The following is a 23,492-nucleotide window of genomic DNA, read 5'->3' on the forward strand; positions in this document are numbered from 1 at the left end:
GTTCATGTCGAGGTAGAGGTTGTCGAACTCGAGGCCGTTGGGGTTGGGCTTGGAGGTGTCGACGGGGACCTGGACGCCCTCGATCTCCACGGGCTCCTTCTCCACCACGTCCACCACCACCATCGGGTACTTCTCAGCCAGCCAGCGGTAGAACGCCGGGACACCCATCGCCGCCGGCGGCGGGAGGCAGAGCTGCTCGCCGGAACCCTAACCCTATAAACGAACGAGCGGACGGGGTCGGGGCGGAAAGAGGGGCAGAGGAGTGAGGCGCGAAACCCTAAAAAAGGAGGGAGATGGCACGAGGCGGGGACGGTATACGCCGTTCCCGGCGTGGAAATATCTGAGGTGGGGACGCGAGGAGAGGCGGTTTTGCGATCTGGACCTTGTTGAGGTTGGATGCTTTTGCTCGAGAGAAGAAGACGGGGTCGGCGAGGGGGAGGGGGCTCTTTTGCCGTATGCGGGAAGGGCTTCTCTGGAGTTCTCCCACGCATCAGCGTCAGAGGTTTGACTCCAGTGTCATCGGGCCGGGCCGGGCCGGCCATGTTCAAATTGGGGAAGGTTTTTTTTAGGGTGGTAATTGGGGAAGGTAAGTAAGCTGAGCCCGTCGCAGCCGAACCGGCCCAGGAAGGCCACATCCCCGGCTGGATCCTGTATGACGCCAGCGGGCGTGACATTTTGGTTATATGCAATGAAGATTCTTTTTTAGGGCCATAATATACGATTTACTTTTTCTAAGAGCATCTCCAACAGGCGCCCAACACGCGGCGCGCAAAAATCTGGTTTGCGGCGTGCGCAACGCCAGGTTTGATGCGGGGCGCAGCGCTGGCTCCAACAGCCGCGCCAAAATGCAGTGCGCGCGCGCAGCTCCAGCGGCGCGTCAAAATGCAGCGCGCGCGAGCAGCCGCGCATCCCATTTGTTGCATTTTCACACAAAACAAAGACACGACATAATTTTTAAATCACAAACATTATTAACAACCAAGTTTAAATGAATAGTTCAATTTATTACTCCCTCCGTTCCTAAATATAAGTCTTTGTAGAGATTTTCAGTATGAACCGCATACGGATGTATATAGATGCATTTTAGAGTGTAGATTCATTCATTTTGCTCCGTATGTAGTTCTTTATGGAATTTCTACAAAGACTTATATTTAGGAACAGAGGGAGTACAACCCATCAAACAAATAGTACTTTGAGAAATACAACAAATAGTTCAACAATACAACATCAAACGCATAAACCATGATGATCTTCGACGGCCATTCCAAGCCCACCACTCCTCAATGAGATCCTTCTTGAGTTCATTATGCGATGCCGGACGTCGAATGGCATGATAGGAGGCAACAAAACGGGCCACCCTTTCAGCCCTTCGTCGCACTCGCACGGGATGTCCCAGGTGCTCATACTGGGAGTAGTCTACATCTTAACCATACTCATTCTCGATGATCATGTTGTGCATGATCACACAAGCATGCATTATGTACCAAAGCATCTTCTGATCCCAAAATCTAGCCGGTCCTCTCACAATAGCAAATTGGCCTTGCAAAATCCCAAAAGCTCTCTCCACATCTTTTCTAGCCGCCGCGCGAGCATTTTGGAAATCAAGATATTTCTTACCTTCCGATTTTTTCAACGGCTTCACAAATGTTTGCCACTTTGGGTAGATGCCATCCGCAAGATAGTAGCCATGGTTGTATGTACGATCATTAGCTACAAACTGCACTGGTGGCAGTTCACCATTTGCAATCTTACTCATCAGTGGTGACCGGTTGACAACGTTGATGTCATTCAAAGATCCAGGCATTCCAAAAAAAACATGACAAATCCAAGTCTCGTGATCGGCCACCGCTTCAAGGATTATAGTGAAACCCTTTTTTTGTCCGTGGAATTGTCCATGTCATGCCTTTGGACAATTCTTCCAACTCCAATGCATGCAATCTATTGAGCCTAGCATACCTGGAACCCGCGAGCTTTGTTCATCTCCAATAGCCTTGCGACATCTTCAGCATTGGGAGTTCTCAAGTACTCCGGGCCAAACACTTGCATAATTCCGACTGCGAAGCGCTTGACACACATGATGCCTTGGCTCTCACCCATGGCCAAGTGGTCATCGACTAGATCAGTCGGAATATCGTATGCCAACATACGCAAAGCGGTTGTCACCTTCTGAAAGGTGATCTGCCCGAGCTCTCCGGCGGCATTCCTCCTCTGCTAAAAAAATCGGTCATGGCTCGCTAGTTTCTCTGCAATGCGCCTGAACAACTCGGTGCTCATCCTAAAACCGGCGATGAAAGTAGGACTCGGGGTATGTGGGATTCTCCACAAAATAGTGCCTCATCAATCCGTTATGGGCATCAATCCTATCCGTCCAAATTTTCTGTCGACCCATAACTGAACCACCGTGCTTCGATTTTTTATTGATACGCATAGCTAGGATCATTGCAAGATCCTCCTCCTCTTCCATATCAAATTCTTCTTCAGAAGAGTTATAGCCCGAACTCATCTAAAATGTTCAAAACTAGGCTATAAACAACATGCACCAAATTTCATGCAAAAAAGTGGAAGTTGGAAGCAATACATACCTTGCGGGCGTTTTGTCAAACACCTTGCGGGCGCCAAAGCGGCGGTGGGCGGACGGGCGTTGTTCGTCGGAGGCTGCCGCGCGCGACGGCAGCGCTGACCAGAGAGAGGGAGGAAGCCGCGGCCGCGCGGGAAGAGACCTGGGAAGCGTCGGAACGGTCGCCGGAAGAGACCGGGATGCGCGGGGCGGCGGCGTGGCTGGATGGGTTGGTGGAGTGAGAGCGAGCGCTCGAGAGTCCAGCGCGGGGGAGCGGGCGCAGCAAATAAGCGGCGCACGATGGCGTTTCCGCCCGCGCGCTGAATTACATATGCCGCGCGCGCGATTTTTGCGCGTCCGCTGGAGCGCCGGGAACGGTAGCGCGCGCTAAAACCATTACTTTTTCGGCGCGGCGCGTTTATAGCGCGCCTGTTGAAGATGCTCTAATTATATGATGAAAAAAATTTCTAATACACCCTAAAAATTTTTTTATATATACTGTACTTTTTATATATACACTAAACTTTTTTTATGTGAATGCATATTGAATAATTTTCTGAAAATATGTTTTAAAATTTTAATACGTTTTTGAATATTTAGCTCCATAAAAGACAACAACCTGTTTTTTTCGAAATACTAAAAACAAAAAGAAAAAAGAGAACCAACTTTAACGCCGAGTAGCATCCAGGAGCTATGCTTCTCCACTAGTTAACCCCCTTCATTTTCGGTTTTGTTGTAGGTTTTCTTCCCCTCCCCCTAATGTTTGTACTCTAATCGGGCTCAAGTTGATGATAAATTATGCTCTTAATTTGTTGCGGTCATTGACACTCAAGTGCTCGAGACTGGTTCTGGCTTGTTTAACAAATTTCCCTTGGTGTTTCTGGGTTTTTTTGTTCCTGAATTATGAAACCTAGGATCCCAATGGTTGTTGGCAGGTTAGTTAAGTGGAATGTCATATTTCCATACCCAGTGTATTCATAGATTTTGTCCAAACAGAGGCAAAAGTTCTACCTCATCCATTAATTAAGAAAAAGAGAATTGTCTGGTCAATTAATGGAAGACCGAGCAAAAATTGTCACAAATTTGCCCGCTCATGCAAACTACAGAGCCACATGACCACCCAAAAAACACAACCAACACGGAGCCACTGCAACCCCCATACACTTGGGTCACAGCGGCACGAATAACCCCAACGGTCCACAAGAACTTGAGAATAATGTAATCTAACGACAGAGACAACGGACACATCTGAGCCCACGATTGTAGTTTATACAACTGTATCGTGGAAGTACTTGCATCTCCCCATTGATGTCGCCCTTTTTTCCATTGCTAGATTTCTTTTGGCGGATGTTAGATTGAGGGTGAGTGCCATCCTTTTTGTGTTTGTCCCTCGATGCATTCTTCCTCAAGAGACATTCAATCATTTTCCCGGATTTAGCATTACAGTTAAAGGCATTCGACAAGTTTGATGCCAAATAAGTCCCTGAGGTGAGGCATCGGCACTCCAGGCACAATAACAACATTGCCCAAATGAACATCTCACCCATGTGAACCATATGCTTGATGGACCCGGGTGAGTGTGTGGAAGCACCGTCAAGACAAGCGCCATCCTCATTCGCAACCACCTTTGCCAGCATATTGGTCATCGGAACCTCATCAGCCTCAAACACCACCGACACGATGGATATAGGCGCCTCCACTTGCTCACGTGACAGAGATGAATCATGACCCTCAGACGAGGTTGCTGATGAGTCGACTTTCAAATGCCCCAGTGACAGTAGTGAAGTAGGGCTCAAGCATAGCTCTCAGAGTTCGGGCATGATCTTTATCACACGAGCCACAAGCACGGCATTGGTCTCTCCCTCAAAGCTAGACAACACAGGGGACATGGCAGACATCGATGATGAATTGTTCCAACACGAGGGGAGAAGCAAACATATGGCTCTACCACCTCGTCTTCTGTAGAGACAATACCAGACACACTAGGATGATGCGGCGTCGGAGTAGTTTGCAACATAGCCGACACAAGGGAGAGCCTACTCATAGTAGCTTCCACTCACTCCAGAAAACTCCCCGCTCGCGCCAATTAGGCTCGCAACACCTCAATCTGATCTGGCAGAGCGGATTGTAGCACTAGACTAATGACCCACAAGTATAGGGGATCTATCATAGTCCTTTCGATAAGTAAGAGTGTCGAACCCAATGAGGAGCAGAAGGAAATGACAAGCGGTTTTCAGTAAGGTATTCTCTGCAAGCACTGAAATTGTAGGTAACAGATAGTTTTGTGATAAGATAATTTGTAACGGGTAACAAGCAATGAAAGTAAATAAGGTGCAGCAAGGTGGCCCAATCCTTTTTGTAGCAAAGGACAAGCCTGGACAATTTCTTATAATGAGAAAAGCGCTCCCGAGGACACATGGGAATTATCGTTAAGCTAGTTTTCATCACGCTCATATGATTCGCGTTCGGTACTTTGATAATTTGATATGTGGGTGGACCGGTGCTTGGGTACTGCCCTTTCTTGGACAAGCATCCCACTTATGATTAACCCCTATTGCAAGCATCCGCGACTACAAAAGAAGTATTAAGGTAAACCTAACCATAGCATGAAACTAGTGGATCCAAATCAGCCCCTTACGAAGCAACGCATAAACTAGGGTTTAAGCTTCTGTCACTCTAGCAACCCATCATCTACTTATTACTTCCCAATGCCTTCCTCTAGGCCCAAATAATGGTGAGGTGTCATGTAGTCGACGTTCACATAACACCACTAGAGGAGAGACAACATACATCTCATAAAAATATCGAACGAATGCCAAATTCACATGACTACTAATAGCAAGACTTCACCCATGTCCTCAGGAACAAACGTAACTACTCACAAAGCATATTCATGTTCATGATCAGAGGAGTATTAATATGCATTAAGGATCTGAACATATGATCTTCCACCAAGTAAACCAATTAGTATCAACTACAAGGAGTAATCAACACTACTAGCAACCCACATGTACCAATTTGTGGTTTTGATACAAGATTGGATACAAGAGATGAACTAGGGTTTTGAGAGGAGATGATGTTGGTGAAGATGTTGATGGAGATTGACCCTCTCCCAATGAGAGGATCGTTGGTGATGATGATGGTGATGATTTCCCCCTCCCGGAGGGAAGTTTCCCCGACAGAACAGCTCCGCCGGAGCCCTAGATTGGTTCTGCCAAGGTTCCACCTCCTGGCGGCGGAGTTTCGTCCCGTAAGCTTGCTTATGATTTTTTCCAGGGTAAAAGCCTTCATATAGCAGAAAATGGGCACCGGGGGGCCACCAGGGGGCCCACGAGACAGGGGGCGCGCCCACTAGGGGTGGGCGCCCCCCCACCCTCGTGGCCAGGGTGTGGGCACCCTCTGGTACTTTCTTTGCTCAATAATTCTTATTAATTCTAAAAATGACTTTCATGGAGTTTCAGGACTTTGGGGGCTATGCAGAATAGGTTTCCAATATTTGCTCCTTTTCCAGCCAGAATCCCAGCTGCCGGCATTCTCCCTCTTCATGATAAACCTTGTAAAATAAGAGAGAATAGCCATAAGTATTGTGACATAATGTGTAATAACAACCCATAATGCAATAAATATCGATATAAAAGCATGATGCAAAATGGATGTATCAACTCCCCCAAGCTTAGACCTCGCTTGCCCTCAAGCGGAAGCCGATATCGAGAAATATGTCCACATGTTTAGAGATAGAGGCGTCGATAAAAATAAAATACCAGGGGGCCCACAGGCTGTCCACGAGACAGGGGGGCGCCCCCCCTTAGGGCGCGACCTCCTTTCTTGTGCCTCCCTGGACCTCCACCGACCTCAACTCCAACTCCATATATTCACGTTCGGGGAGAAAAAAATAAGAGAGAAAGTTTCATCGCGTTTTACAGCACGGAGCCGCCGCCAAGCCCTAATCTCTCTCGGGAGGGCTGATCTGGAGTCCGTTCGGGGCTCCTGAGAGGGGGATTCGTCGCGGTCGTCATCATCAACCATCCTCCATCACCGATTTCATGATGCTCACCGCCGTGCGTGAGTAATTCCATCGTAGGCCTGCTGGACGGTGATGGGTTGGATGAGATTTACCATGTAATCAAGTTAGTTTTGTTAGGGTTTGATCCCTAGTATCCACTATGTTTTGAGATTGATGTTGCTATGACTTTGCTATGCTTAATGCTTGTCACTAGGGACCAAGTGCCATGATTTAAGATCTGAACCTATTATGTTTTTATGAATATATGTGTGTTCTTGATCCTATCTTGCAAGTCTATAGTCACCTAGTATGTGTTATGATCCGACAATCCCGAAGTGACAATAATCGGGATACTTCTCGGTGATGACCGTAGTTTGAGGAGTTCATGTATTCACTATGTGCTAATGCTTTGTTCCGGTTCTCTATTAAAATGAGGCCTTAATATCCCTTAGTTTCCGCTAGGACCCCGCTTCCACGGGAGGGTAGGACAAAAGATGGCATGCAAGTTCTTTTCCATAATCACGTATGACTATTTATGAAATACATGCCTACATTACATTGATGAATTGGAGCTAGTTTTGTGTCACCCTATGTTATAGCTATTACAGTGAGGAATCGCATCCGGCATAATTATCCATCACTGATCCATTGCCTACGAGCTTTTCATATATTGTTCTTCGCTTATTTACTTTTCTGTTGCTATTGATACAACTACTACAAAAACCTTAAAACATTTATCTTTACTTTTGCTACCGTTACCATTATTATCATACCACTTTTGCTACTAAATACTTTGCTGTAGATACTACGTTATCCAGGTGTGGTTGAATTGACAACTCAACTGCTAATACTCAAGAATATTCTTTGGCTCCCCTTGTGTCGAATCAATAAATTTGGGTTGAATACTTTACCCTCGAAAGCTTTTGCGATCCCCTACACTTGTGGGTTATCAAGACTAATTTCTGGCGCCGTTGCCGGGGAGCATAGCTCTATTCTCTGAGTCACTTGGGATTTATATCTGTTGATCACTATGAAGAACTTGAAAGACGCAAGATTTTGCCCTTAACTACGAGGGGAGGTAAGGAACTGCCATCTAGCTCTGCACTAGATTCTCCTTCCGTTATTAGTAGGCTTGCGACACCTAAACCTGCTACTGCTATGAATTCTGATATGTCGCATGTTATTGATGATGCCACTTCTGCTATGCATGATGAAACTACTTCTGTGCTTGATATTACTGTGCCATTAGGTGAATTTCTTGATGAACAACTTGCTAGAGTTAGGGGGAATGAAATTACTGAAGAACCTATTATTGATGATAGTGATGATGAAGGTTCTCCCAATGATTATGTATTACCTGTTGTTCCTAAGGGTTATGTTATGAATAAAGAAGCTGCTAGGGAAATCTTTGCTTGCAATGATAGATATGATCTTAAGAAATTATTAGCTAAATGGAAGCAGCTGTCTCTTAATGCTAGAATGAAACCTGACCCTGCTTTTGCTACTTCACCTATTTGTGTTACTGATAAGGATTATGAATTCTCTGTTGATCCTGAAATTATTACTTTAGTTGAATTTGATCCTTTTTATGGCCTTGAATCTGAAACTGTTGTGGCACATCTTACCAAGTTGAATGATATAGCCACCCTATTTACTAATGATGAGAAGTCTCGCTATTTTTATATCCTTAAGATATTTCCGTTCTCATTAAAGGGTGATGCTAAGACTTGGTATAATTTTCTTGCTCCTCGTTGTGTGCGTAGTCCCGGGGATATGATTTATTACTTCTCTGCTAAATATTTCCCTACTCATAAGAAACAAAATGCCTTGCGGGAAATATATAATTTTGTGCAAATCAAAGAAAAGAGTCTCCCACAAGCTTGGGGGAGGCTTCTCCGGTTACTTAATGCTTTGTCTGATCATTCTCTTAAGAAAAATGAAATACTTGATACATGCTTCCAAGGACTACTTGGATAGTTGTGCTGGTTGTGTTTTCAGGGAAAGAACAGTCGACGAAGCTGAAATATTATTAAATAATATGTTGACTAATGAAAATAATTGGACTCTTCCCAAGTCAGTTCATAAAGCAATTCCTTTGTACGTGCTTTGCATGTGAGATAGTTATGTATAAGCAAAATACGAAAACATTAAAAATTACAACTAATGCACATATCTTATGATAAATTTAGTGTTGGAATTTTCAAGAGATCATATTTCCTAGTACGAACTCCTGAAAAATTCCTTCTTCTTTGCATCAGAACACAATAGCAAACAATTTTTTTCTTTATGCGGAAGGTTCTAGACACAACCTTTGTCTTTTCAAAAAGAAATATTATTGACATGTCATGATATATTTATTTATTTTAATTCAAATTGAAATATAGAAAAAATAAGCTTGACGTAACAACTATTCACTTTTTCAATTTCCCTCCTTTTCTCACCCTTAAGTCAGAATTCACTACACCACGACACCACATTCCCTACTGACGTTGGTTGGGAAAGGTCAGCATACGTCAACACACAGTTTGTTGGCAATGTTTCTATCGAACTGTTGGTCGGTAATGCTTATTTAGACAACTGACTGTCGGTCGGCAATAATAAGACATTTAGTGTCTCATTGTTGGACGGCAATATGCTTACACCCAGCCAACCATCGGTCGGGAAACAATACCGACCGACCGTTCGTTGGGCCAGCAAATAGCCCGCGCCAATCGTTTGGGCCAGCGAAATTGAGCGCGCGTGCGGGCCGAAAAAAGGCTTCGCGCCAACCGGCCTGAAAAATCCTCCACTAGCTTTTCTCCCTTTCCCCTACCAGCCACCACACAGTAACCCTATCCCTATCCACGCGTTCTTTCCGGCGACGGCGCCGCCATTCTCTTGTTCTCCGCCCCATGGCCGCCCCATCTTCTCCTCACCTGCCTGACCTTATGCCCACCTCCTCCCACTCTCTCCGCCTTTCTGTGCTCCCGTCCTCCTAGTGCCTCCTCCCGGCTCCCGCATCCAGATGCGTCCGCCTTGGGTTTGCTACCGCCGGAGATGGCTACCATGGAGGTCGGCCCCTTCAGATCTAGCGGCACAGTCCTCTACCAGGTGAAGTAGTCAAGGAGGACGCAGCGCCGTCACCTGGCTGGTGCTGGGTGCCGCTCTGGCCCTCCTTCCGGTCGGTGTGTACCTTGCTCCTGGGGTAGCGCCGAGCGAAGGCGACGACTACAAGCAGCAGCAGAAGCGGCGCATGGCCAAGGATCTAGGCCTCCGACCATTGGTGGTCGTTCTTGTGGCAGAAGCGGCGGTACAGAGTGCACGCCTGCCCCCAGTTCAGCCTTCCTCCATCAGATCTGGAGCCCCCGGTAAGCATATTCATAGTCCCGTCTTCATCGTGATTGTGGCAAAAGCTGGATATGGATGAAGACGAAGACCAAGGGCAGCTTTTGTATATCTGCTAGCTTTACATCCGTTTTTATCTATAGTTTATTTTTGCCACGTGAAGCAGGATGGGTTTAGATTGTTCATGAAATTGGATGGGATAGAGATTGCACTGTAATGCGCAGATGTATTTTCAAGTGGATACCTACTACCTAAACTACAAGAACACCTTACAGAAAGTCACTGAATCCAATTTTATGGTCTAGAGCTCCCAAATAGACACTGTGCTTCAGAACCAGCTCCAAATTCTTAATCCTGTAAAACTAACATCATTTGGTAAAACAGTAAAAATATGTTTCACAACGTGTAAAAACCATATGCATATGGGGAAACAAAAAGCGGCACCCAAATCAAGTGCATACCATTCTTAATCCTGTCTCTAGTTACTTTAATGTCCAAGGAAGTGTGACCCTCAACAACCTTATTATCTTGAGTGATTCCTGATCTTCCATCAAAGAATATCATTTCATTGCAAATACAACACCATTGTTATCGATTTCTTTGTTGCTATCAAGTACTACATCCATACCAAAATGTAAGACGTTTTTGTAGGCCTACAAAAATGTCTTATATTTTGATATGGAGGTAATAACTTTTTGATCGTAATCCAAATCCAGACCATGAAAATCATTTGATTTGCAGGATTCTTCCTCCCGGCAGCAGCGCAATTTGTTGGCCTGCTCACCAGCTCCTAGCGGTGGTGCCCTGTGATACCCCATGGCCCCTGACCCCTGTCCATACCTGCTGGTGAGTTCTTCCGGAATGCTTATATGTATTCCTTGGCTGTTACTTATTGCATGAGAAAATAGGTTCCATGCCTTTTCTTTTCCATTTGAACCATGTCAAGACCCATCCCAGTACTTCCATCAATTACATGCATCCTCTGGTTCTGGTATTATTCTATTAGGATTTTACTGTTGATTCAAACATGCTGGTTATTTAGCCTTTTTCCGCCTTGAGTTATTTGGCGAGAAATTTGTAGCTATTCCGAGGGTGCTCCTTCAGTAAATATATTCTTACCTCTGCCATGTCAGGGGCACTTAGACATGAAAGGGGATGCTTCAGATATGAAGGTATAAAAATATGTAAAGGATCATCAAGCAATGGAGGAAGCTATAGCAGATCTCAAAATCAACAAAAAGAAATGTAGAACTTAATTAGTTCCTGGAGCATATACCTAGATGATCATAGATCATGCAGGTTCATAACATGGAAATGCTCTTAGAAAGGTTGTTTACGTGGATGTTGTCCTCTGTTTGTCTAACCAACAGTATGGTGAATGTTACTACTCCCTCCGTCCGGAAATACTCGTTGGAGAAATGCATAAAAATGGATGTATCTAGAACTAAAATACGTCTAGATACATCCATTCTTCCGACAAGTATTTCGGGACGGAGGGAGTACAATTTAGTAGTTACACTGTCGTTCACTTATAGTAAAGTGATTATTTTTTGCTTCTGCTTCACATGGTTGTTTGTTGGAAAAAAATGTTTAAATCTTTTGTGCTACATAAGTTTGCTCAATTCTCATGAAATTTGTAATTGGGTTGTTTCGGTTGTTGTTGTATATATTTGTTTCTTTCTAAAAAGTAGGTTTTTTATGCAACCCTTGGTAGACACTACCACATATGTCGAGTGGCGAAATGTTTTTTAACCTTCAAGTGGAAAAATGTGATTCCTTAGGTTCATGAAATGGGAAAAAATCGTATGAGTTTAATTTTCTAGATTACTGCATCAATAATGTAAGCAAATAAGTTCTCCTTTGTTAGACCCCTCCAGTTATGTACTATTGTTGCCACTAATCGTGAACTATATGCAGCATTGAGCATTCTAATTATTCTTTTACATTGTTCTCTATCTCAACAACTACTGTAGTGCAGGCTGAAGTGATGGGATGTATGATTGATGTAGTTTCATCTCAATAAGAACTATTTGGGTAATAGTATATTGGTCTCAACCTACTTATTGTAACTCCTCATTTTGATGGATTTTGTTCATGGCTTTCATTAGCAATCTAGAATTTATACCCTTTTGAGGAAAATTCGACAGAGTATATCATCAAATACTAACAATTTCAATTATCATGGTGTATTTAAGTCAAAGCTAAATACTAGTCTGCATTCGCCTACCTTGGCAAGGATAGCAGGTTAATCTACTTTGGTGATGTAGCATCTTTTCTTCTTACTCCTATTTTTTTAGGTTTAGTTTGCTATTCCTATTTCCATTCAGGGCCGAAAATGCTGGGAACTGTTTGAACACGTGTATCTTTTAAGTGTTCTCCCTTCCTACCCAAAACAATGTTAGGTGAGCTAAGTTATAATACTTTTCGGCGTTCAGAAAGAGTCACATCTATAATTAGCTTTCAGCTTGCTATATCCAGTGTGAACTACTAGAAATCGGTACATCTACTGAAAGAGTCACAATTATATATATTCAGCTGTCAGCTCGCTGTATCCACTATCTGTAAAGTTGTATGTTTATTATTTTGAAAAAAAGTGTTGGAATATTGCCTGCTGTACCTATGTATAGTAACTTAAGTATATCCCCGGGAACATTATAAGCTCAGCAATCGTACAAAGTAAATGATGCATTTCCTTTCAATCGATAGACAAAAAGTGGACGGAGGGCTTCTATGACACATCCATGGCCTACTGCTGGAAGTCGATTGGCGGTCTCCATGTCCTGAAATGCTAGTTCTATAATTAGGTAAGTGTATTCTTCATTTTATGATGTTTTTTGTGCACAGTGCACATGTGAATTTTGCATGCATTCAATTTCTTAAATTAATTGAGCATTCTAAAAATTGAGACTTGTTTAACTTTTGTAGGAAGCAACCGTAAGGACTAGACTCACAAAGACCCGTGAAGCCGTACTGGACTCACAAAGAACCATGAAGCCAACAGTCCACGTCAACTGGATGTTTGAGCTTCCATTTTGTACAACTGATGTCTCATACTTGCATTTTTATCTATCCTTTTCTGATCATGATGTATGGTGTCTTAGTGGTTATGTTTAGAATAGACTGAAGTGTATATATGTGACGATTAGTTAATGAATAAAAAAATGTTTGGTGCACATGAAATACGGTGCCTTGGTGATTATGCTTCGAATGCATGGACTACATGTATGTGACAGCGTACAATAGCTTAATTAAAGTTGCGGTTGGCTAAAAAAATGTTGTTGACTTACTGGTTGGCAAAGGAAAACACTGTCTGATTGTTGGTTGGCAAAAAAAACCCTGTTAGACAGTCGGTCGGGAAAGCCCAACACCAGGCCCATTAGGATGTTGGTCGGGAAAGCCCCATTGCTGCCCCAACATACAGTTGGTCGGGAAAGGCCCATTGCTGCCCCAACAGACTGTTTGTCGGGAAAGGCCCATAGCAGGCCCAGCAGACTATTGGTCAGGAAAGGTACTCAATAGCCATCAAACAGTTGGTCGGGAAAGATATGTCGGTCGGGAAAGGGTTTTCCCGTCTGGACTTTTCCTATCAGACGATGTCGGTCGGCAATAGTCTTTCGCGACCGACTATCGGTCGGTGAAAGCTGTATTTCTGACCAACCTTGTTGTTAGGGATATAGTGCTATGGTGTAGTGATTCCTCATAATTTCCTTTTCATGATTGTGTCCTGGACCACAACAAAAAATGAGAAAATAAATTTTCTACAGGTTGTTTGAACATTTCTCCCCCTTAACAGCATACTGTTATGTACAACTACATAAAAAAAAAATCTTTCTGTAGATGCATGCAACAGGATGCTGCCATGGTAGGTGTCTAGACGTGCTCATGAGATTTCTAGCACCTTCTACCTTGTTTATTGTACCCACTTCACCACATCTTAGCTGGCTGAATGTTCTGGAGCAAGGGTCATATCACATGGCCGGCAGGGGTAGTGGCCCCCAGCACGAATCCCTTCAATATGGACCATAGGATTGCCTGATCCGATGGCATATATGATGCCACGTTTTGCCAATTTCAAATCAATCAATTAGAGCCGTCTGATCGTATTGATCCAACGGTCCATATGTTCTGCTACTCGTACACTATATAGTAGTATAGATAATATGTTGACTAATGAAAATAATTGGACTCTTCCTGAGCCAATTCCTGAACCAATTGAGCCAACTCCTGAGCCTATTCCTAAACCCACTCCGAAGAAGAGAGGTGTTTTATTTCTCAGTCCTGAAGATATGCAAAAGGCAAAGAAATCAATGAAGGAAAAATGTATTAAAGCTGAAGATGTTAAGAATTTACCTCCCATTGAAGAAATACATGGTCTTAATATACCGCCTGAAGAACCACATTGTCTTGATAACCCGACACAGATAGTAAAGGTAAATTCTCTCTATAGATATGATAAAGTTGAAATACCCTCTATTAAATTTCATAGCCCATGCTTAGATGAAGTTGATTACTTTATGGCTAGACAAGAAAGTTTTAATGCTTATGTTGGTAGAGAGTTAAAGAATAATGCTTTCGAGATATGACGTGTAAGCGATAATCTGGCTAGAGTTAAAGATGAACTTCACCTCATTAGCAAATATGCTTCTATGGTTGCTACTCAAGCTGAGCAAGTACTTAAAGCTCAAAATGATTTGCTTGATGAATTGAATAATAAAATTGACTTTGCTATTAGAGTGGCTACTAGAACTGGTAGAATGACTCAGGAACCTTTGTATCCTGAAGGCCACCCTAAGAGAATCGAGCAAGATTCTCAGAGAAATAATTTAGAGGCACCTAGTTCTTCTAAAAAGAAGAAAAAGAAAAACGATAGAACTTTGCATGCTTCTAGTGAACCTACTGTAGACACACCTGAGAATCCCAATGATATTTCTATTTCTGATGCCGAAACACAATCAGGTGATGAACATGAACCTAGTGATAATGTTAATGATAATGTTCATGTTGATGCTCAACCTAGCAAAAAAATGATGTATAGATTGAACCTGCTATTGATCTTGATAACCCACAACCAAAGAATCAACGTTATGATAAGAGAGATTTTGTTGCTAGGAAGCACGGTAAAGAAAGAGAACCATGGGTTCAGAAACCCATGCGCCTTCCTCCTAAACCATCCAAGTCAAAGGATGATGAGGATTTTGAGCGCTTTGCTGAAATGATTAGACCTATTTTCTTACGTATGCGCTTAACTGATATGCTAAAAGTAAATCCTTATGCTAAGTATATGAAGGATATCATTACAAATAAAAGAAAGATACCGGAAGCTGAAATTTCCACCATGCTTGCTAATTACACTTTTAAGGGTGGAATACCAAAGAAACTTGGAGATCTGGGTGTACCAACTATACCATGCTCTATTAAAAGAAATTATGTTAGAACTGCTTTATGTGATCTTGGAGCCGGTGTTAGTGTTATGCCTCTCTCTTTATATCGTAGACTTGAATTGAATAAGTTGACACCTACTGAAATATCTTTGCAAATGGCTGATAAATCAACTGCTATACCTGTTGGTATTTGTGAGGATGTGCCTGTTGTGGTTGTAAATGTCACTATCTTAACGAACTTTGTTATTCTTGATATTCCCGAGGACGATAGTATGTCTATTATCCTTGGTAGACCTTTTCTTAATACTGCAGGGGCTGTTATTGATTGCAACAAAGGCAATGTCACTTTTCATGTTAATGGTAATGAGCATACGATACACTTTCCGAGGAAACAATCTCAAGTTCATAGCATCAATTCTATTGGACAAGTTCCAACTATTATTATTGGAGGTTTTGAATTTCCTCTCCCTACTATCAAGAAAAAGTATGATATTCTTATCGTTGGGGATTTTCATATCCCCGTTGAGGTAACTTAGTGTTATTCGAAATTTCTCCGGTTCCGTTTTATTCAGAATGAGTTTGTTAACAAGACTTGATCAACCTTGTTAGTGGATTCATTTTGATGATCACGAGATGGATGAAACTAGAAGGCACAACCTTCTGTACCCTCTTTTTACTTTCTGTTATTTAGAATAAATAAAGCAAAAATAGTATTATCCGTTTGTTTTTTGAATTATCCGTGCATTAAAAAATAGTCCGAAAATAAAAGTGCTCCAAATGCCCTGCAAATTTAGTATGATTTTTTCTGGAATATTTGAGGATTTTAGGCACTAAAATCACTGCAGGAGGGGCAAGCACCAGGCCACGAGAGTGGAGGGCGCACCCCCCTATAGGGTGCGCCCCCTGTCTCGTGGGCCCCTGGTGCCCCCTCCACTTATGCCAGCACCCACACACTTCATCTTCTACCCAAAAAAATCCCCATCCAGCTCAAGCACGAGTTCTAGCTTGTTTTGCTGCGATTTTCGATCTCCTTGCTCAAAGCTCCATTCACAAAACTGCTTTGGGAGATTGTTGCTTGGTATGTGACTCCTCCATTGGTCCAAATAGTTTTTGTTCTAGTGCTTTATCCATTGCAAATTCTTGCTGCATAGGTGACCATGTTCTTGAGCTTGCATGTTAAATTTTTGAGGTCCCAAGCAATTCCAATGCATGATATAGGCTCTAGGCACTTGTAGGAGTAGTTGCTAACAATCTTGTTTAGTTTTATTCACTTTTATTTTGAAGTTACTAAAATTTCAGAAATTTTCAGAAAGAGAAATATGCTTAGAAGAATGTACCAAGGTGGTTCCTCGGCAAAGAAAGGGCCAAGGATTGCTATACGTGAGCAAGATGTTAAATTGCCGAGGGACGCAAATGTACGAGCTTGTGAGTGGCCATCCGATGATTTTATGGTCGAAGCAGGCTTGAAGGAGGAATTTGACACGTATGTGCGTAATGCCGAGCTGGAGGACTTCTTACAAGATAAGTGTCCTCAATACTATCAATTGACCGATTCCTTTGTGCGGAGGTTCCAATATAACTGTACGCGTAATTCTCCTAGTGTCATGTTTGATATTTATGATACATCTTATACCATGGATTTAGAGGATTTCACAACTGTTTGCAAACTCCCGCAGTGGGGTAATATTAATGATCCTCGCAAATCTGAATTTAGAGATTTTCTTGCCAGTATTACTGTGGGAGAATCTAGGGACATAGCACAAGCTACCATAGGGAGCATTCATTTTCCTGCTATACATTATTTTGCTCTCTTTATTGGTAGATGCATCAACGGTAAGGACGAAGCATGTCACATGTGTGTCCCTGATCTTTGTGTCCTTAAGAGTGCTGTGTCAGGTTATAAAGGTTATAACTTGGGGGCAATAGTTGCACGTAGGTTGCAGAATAGTAGTAGAAGGGGGGATTTATTTGGAGGAATTTATGCAACCCGTGTGGCTAATTTTCTTAATATAGCTCCACAAGAGGGGGATATGATTTTACCTCCTGTTTATTTGGATAAAGAAGCTATGTTCGATCATCATTTTCTTGAGAGAAATGAACAATTCCTCCATTATCGACTAATCTATGACAGACGCAACGTCGTCCCTGTTACTCTTCCTGCTCCCTACCTTTTTGATTATCAGGCAAAAGGAAGATATGTTGTCACCAGGGAAGAAGCAGCTGAATACAATAGGGGAATGTAGGCAGCTCGCCAACACGCTGCCGCTCAGGAGGCGGTCGCCTCTGCATCTCAGTACAACCCCAGTTTCACTTATGGATATCAGCTAGGCGGTCATTGGTACTAGACCAACTTAGACCAAAAGACTAAGCTTGGGGGAGTACGTATTTCTCACCGACTTTACATTCATGTTCACACACTAGTCATCGGTGCTCATACTCTTTCATTGTATTATCCATGCTAGTTTAAATTTCTTTTTCTAGCTTTCTTCTTGTGTGTTTGATAAACCTTAAGAAAAAAAAGAAAAAAAATAGTTAGTTAAATTTCCTTGCTTGTAGTAGAAATTAAAATGAAAACCCCAAAAGATTTCTAGTTCTTCTTCTTACTTGTTGGGAGTTTTCCCGTGTAAATAGTTTTCTTTTCTTTTCTTTCTTTTGGGGGTCGAGAAGACTATATTGAAAATGCTTAGTGGATCTTATATGCATGATTGTTTATTTAACTTAGAGCCCATATTACTTGTCTTCTCCCTTGAGTTGAATGCTTGCAGATTCCAGCTTAGTCCAATGCACGTGCACTCTTATTATTATACACATCGTTCGGTCGTGCAAGTGAAAGGCAATAATGATGATATATGATGGACTTATTGGGATGAGAAAAACTGGTATGAACTCGACCTCTCTTGTTTTTGTAAATATGATGATTCATCGTTCCTGAGTTAGCTATTATGAAGTAAACATATTTGCAATGACATATGTAGAGATTATAGTTGCTTGTGTCATGCTTGATTAGCTATGAGTTATAATGGTTTACCTTGCGTGCCAACATGCTATTAGAATGATTATGATGTGGTATGATGGGATGGTATCCTCCTTTGAATGAATTGAGTGACTCGACTTGGCACATGTTCACGCATGTAGTTGAATCAAATCAACATAGCCTTCACGATATTTATGTTCATGGTGGATTATATCCTACTCATGCTTGTATTCGATGTAAATTAATTTTAATGCATGCTTACGACTATTGTCGCTCTCTTAGTTGGTCGCTTCTCAATCTTTTGCTAGCCTTCACCTGTACTAAGCGGGAATACTGCTTGTGCATCCAAACTCCTTAAACCCCAAAGTTGTTCCATATGAGTCCACTATACCTTCCTATATGCGGTATTTACCTGCCGTTCCAAGTAAATTTGTATGTGCCAAACTCCAAACCTTCAAATGAAATTCTGTTTTGTATGCTTGAGCAGCTCATGTTACAACTAGGGCTGCCTATATCTTCCATGCTAGGTGGGTTATTCTCACGAGGAGTGGAATCCGCTCCTCATTCATGAGAAAGGGCCGGTAACTGGGATGCCCAGTCCCATGATCCAAAAAGATCAAAGAAAATCAAAATAATTAAACAAAACTCCCCCAGGGCTGTTGTTTGTTGGAGGCACTCGTTGTTTCGAGCAAGCCATGGATTGATGCTTGTTGGTGGTTGGGGGAGTATAAATCTTTACCATTCTGTTTGGGAACTGCCTATAATGCATGTAGTACGGAAGATACAACCATCTCATAGTTGTTGCATTGACAACAAAAGTATGCCGCTCAAAATGTTATTCAATCTCTATTTTAAAATCGAGCTCTGGCACCTCTACAAATCCTGCTTCCCTCTGCGAAGGGCCTATCTATTTACTTTTATGTTGAGTCATCATCCTTCTTATTAAAAGCACCCGCTGGAGAGCACATTGTCATTTGCATTCATTATTATTGGTTTATATTGGGTATGACTTGACTGGATCTCTTTTACCATGAATTACAATGTTTAGTCAGTTCTTGATCTTTAAAGGTGCTCTGCATTTATGTTTTGCGGTCGCATAAAGGGCTAGCGAGATACCATTTTGTTATATCATGTTATAATTATTTTGAGAAAGTGTTGCCATCCGAGTTTTATTATTATGGCTCGCTAGCTGATTATGCTATTGATATGAGTAATTGTGAGACCTAGGTGTTATTGTGACTATGGTTAGTTCATAATATTTGCTAAAACTTGAATGCTGGCTTTTCATGTTTACAACAACAAGAGCAAACAGAGTTCGTAAAAGTTTTTCTTTATCACTTTCAGTTTATCAACTGAATTGCTTGAGGACAAGCAAATGTTTAAGCTTGGGGGAGTTGATACGTCTCCAACGTATCTACTTTTCCAAACACTTTTGCCCTTGTTTTGAACTCTAACTTGCATGATTTGAATGAAACTAACCCGGACTGACGCTGTTTTCAGCAGAACTGCCATGATGTTGTTTTATGTGTACAAAAGAAAAGTTATCGGAATGTCCTGGAAATCCATGGAGGCACCTTTTGGAATTAATAAGAGTTTTTGGCGAAAGAATCAATACCAGGGGGCCCATAGGCTGTCCACGAGACAGCCCCCCCTAGGGCGTGGCCTCCTATCTCGTGGCCCCCCTGGACCTCCACCGACCTCAACTCCAACTCCATATATTCACGTTCAGGGAGAAAAAAATCAGAGAGAAAGTTTCATCGCGTTTTACGACACGGAGCCGCCGCCAAGCCCTAATCTCTCTCGGGAGGGCTGATCTAGAGTCCGTTCGGGGCTCCGGAGAGGGGGATTCGTCACGGTCGTCATCATCAACTATCCCCCATCACCAATTTCATGATGCTCACCGTCATGCGTGAGTAATTCCATCGTAGGCTTGCTGGACAGTGATGGGTTGGATGAGATTTACCATGTAATCAAGTTAGTTTTGTTAGGGTTTGATCCCTAGTATCCACTATGTTCTGAGATTGATGTTGCTATGACTTTGCTATGCTTAATGCTTGTCACTAGGGCCTGAGTGCCATGATTTCAGATCTGAACCTATTATGTTTTCATGAATATATGTGTGTTCTTGATCCTATCTTGCAAGTCTATAGTCACCTATTATGTGTTATGATCTGACAACCCCGAAGTGACAATAATCGGGATACTTCTCGGTGATGACCGTAGTTTGAGGAGTTCATGTATTCACTATGTGCTAATGCTTTGTTCCGGTTCTCTATTAAAAGGAGGCCTTAATATCCCTTAGTTTCCGCTAGGACCCCGCTTCCACGGGAGGGTAGGACAAAAGATGTCATGCAAGTTCTTTTCCATAAGCACGTATGACTATTTACGGAATACATGCCTACATTACATTGATGAATTGGAGCTAGTTCTTTATCACCCTATGTTATAGCTATTACATGAAGAATCACATCCGACATACTTATCCATCACTGATCCATTGCCTACGAGCTTTTCATATATTGTTCTTCGCTTATTTACTTTTCCTTTGCTATTGTTACAACTACTACAAAACCCCCAAAACATTTATCTTTACTTTTGCCACCGTTACCATTTTTATCATACCACTTTTTCTACTAAATACTTTGCTGCAGATACTAAGTTATCCAAGTGTGGTTGAATTGACAACTCAACTGCTAATACTCAAGAATATTCTTTGGCTCCCCTTGTGTCGAATCAATAAATTTGGGTTGAATACTTTACCCTCGAAAGCTATTGCGATCCCCTACACTTGTGGGTTATCAATGATGCTCTAGATCTGTCAGAAAAATAGCTCGAAACGAAAACAAAAGATTTTTGCGTGATACAGTGGTCAAAACCTTTGGGAGATTATATAATGAATTTTTACCGACCAAAAGAAGTAACGTGCAAGAAAATGGAGTCTGTGAGGCACACGAGGTGCCCACGAGGAAGGGGGGCGTGCCCAGTAAGGGTGGGTGCGCCCTCCACCCTCGTGGAGGCCTCGTGTCCTTCCCGGATTACTTCTTGCTTTCCTAAATTCTTAAATATTCCAAAACGGAGAAAAAATGCCATTAGAATTGTTTTGGAGTCGGTTTACTTACCGTACCACATACCTATTCCTTTTCGAAGCCTGAAACGTTCGGGAAAGTGTCCCTTATGTATTCCTCGAGGGTTATGGTTTCAATAATATTAGTTTCAACATTTATAGGATTACCTGAGATATAATGTTTGATTCTTTGACCGTTCACCACATTCGGATTTGTGCCTTCAAAGTTGTTGATTTTTATGGCACCGGAACGATAGACCTCCTCGATAACGTAAGGAACTTCCCATTTAGAGAGAAGTTTTCCTGCAAAAAATCTTAAACGAGAGTTGAATAGCAACACATAATCACCTACGTTGAACTCACGCTTTTGTATTCTTTTGTCATGCCATCTTTTAACTTTTTCTTTGAACAACTTGGCATTCTGTGACGCCCCCGATTCAATCGTACACTAATCATACACGCAAATGTGTACGATCAAGATCAGGGACTCACGGGAAGATATCACAACACAACTCTAGACACAAATAAAATAATACAAGCTTTATATTACAAGCCAGGGGCCTCGAGGGCTCGAATACAAGCTCGATACACAAGAGTCAGCGGAAGCAACAATATCTGAGTACAGACATAAGTTAAACAAGGATGCCTTAAGAAGGCTAGCACAAAAGCAACAACGATCGAAGAGGCAAGGCCTCCTGCCTGGGACCTCCTAACTACTCCTGGCCGTCGGCGGTCTTCACGTAGCAGCATCCATCGGCGATGGCATCTGGCTCCAGGGATCCACCATCTGGTTGCATCAACCGGAAAGAAGAAGTAAGGGGGAAAAGGGGTAGCAAAGCAACCGTGAGTACTCATCCAAAGTACTCGCAAGCATCAGATCTATACTAAGTATGCACTGGTATCAAATGGAAGGTTTGTATCGTGGACTAAACTGCAGAATGCCAGAATAGAGGGGGAAGGCCTAGCCTATCGAAGACTAGCATCTTCATGCAGCTCCGAGCATCTTGCAGCATGTAGAAGAGTAAAGAATAGCAGTTTATATTTAACAAGCATGTTGTAACATTAATGCCCAGAGATCCTTCCTCGACTTCCTGCGAGAAAGCAATCCCGGAGCCACATATCTCAAGTATCCATTTGTAGTTGTATAAGCTCAGGATATAAGTCTGAACGTCCGTTACCGTGGACACAACTATTAATAGATAATCTTCCCTACAGGGGTGCACCACGTTTGCCAACACGCTCGATCACGTTGGCCGGACACACCTTTCTGGGGTCAATGCCCGGCCTCGGAAGATCAACACGTCGCAACCCTACCTAGGCTCAGCAGAGAGGTCCCCGCCGGTCTACATCCTAAGCGCTCCGGGGTCTGGGCCCATCGCCCGTTGCACTCCGGATCGTTACGTGCAGGGCGGACCTAGGCACCACCACTGGGGTGCCGGCCCAGCCGTGCCGCAATGCTGAACTGGACGTCTGACAAAGCTTCGGCTGATACCATGACGTCGAGGCCCATAACTATTCTCACGTGGTGGTTGGTGCGTAAAGGCCAAAGGCCAACTCAGAACAAATACCCAAACCATAGTGTATTATTAGCTTGCGAAGACGAGCAGAGACTCATGATAAGGTGACCCCGTCGCCCCGTCTCGAGGAAATACGGCAAGGGCTAGCCCAGCCCACTCGGGGGCGGCCTGCCGGCCCGGCCGTGCCTCGTAACCATCTTGCGGGTGCTCTCCGGGCCCACCCGACTTTCATAACGGTCTCCAGTAAAATCAAGGTAACTGTGTGTCCAGACATCAAGGGGAAAACCCGAGGAATCACCCCCGGTGGATTCCACTCAATGTAATCATCAAGGTGAACGTAAGAGGGACCACCCTCGAGGTTCACTCTTGAGGTGTTTGAACGACAGAGCCGTATCGGGAATGGTGAAAGAGGAAATCACCCTCGATGACCACGACCGAATAGTTACACTACAGAATTATCATCAAAAGTGCATTATGAGGGATCACCCTCGGCACTCGATAGTAGCTCTGTAGAGTCGAGCAACAAAAGGGGCGTGATGTGATGTGAGGTGCCAGGCTCTGGTCGTCGATCACGCTGATCGAGGCATCAATGATGAAGCAGGGGCAACAAGGACAAGGTGGAGGTCACTGATGGATCACTAGCCAACCTATACTAAGTAGTTTAGGGTAAGC

At 43.0% G+C, this 23,492-nt stretch overlaps 1 protein-coding gene and 1 long non-coding RNA gene across 2 annotated transcripts in view; one reads left to right on the forward strand and one right to left on the reverse strand.

Moving 5' to 3' along the window:
• The window catches only part of LOC119277762 (5'-3' exoribonuclease 3-like), an 8,986-nt gene extending 8,675 nt beyond the window's left edge, over positions 1–311 (reverse strand). The window contains exon 1 of the mRNA XM_037559081.1: positions 2–311. Within this exon, the coding sequence (XP_037414978.1) occupies positions 2–168 (167 nt within the window). The 5' untranslated portion in view covers positions 169–311. The remainder of the gene's footprint in view (position 1) is intronic.
• A 9,070-nt stretch (positions 312–9,381) lies between these two features.
• Positions 9,382–13,083, forward strand: LOC119277763. Its single transcript, XR_005137303.1, has 4 exons — positions 9,382–9,907; positions 10,626–10,730; positions 12,591–12,688; positions 12,810–13,083. It is a non-coding gene; the product is annotated as an uncharacterized LOC119277763 (long non-coding RNA).
• The last annotated feature ends 10,409 nt before the right edge of the window (positions 13,084–23,492 follow it).

Source organism: Triticum dicoccoides, chromosome 3B (genome assembly GCF_002162155.2).
Source record: "Triticum dicoccoides isolate Atlit2015 ecotype Zavitan chromosome 3B, WEW_v2.0, whole genome shotgun sequence".
NCBI classification, from domain to species: Eukaryota; Viridiplantae; Streptophyta; class Magnoliopsida; order Poales; family Poaceae; genus Triticum; species Triticum dicoccoides.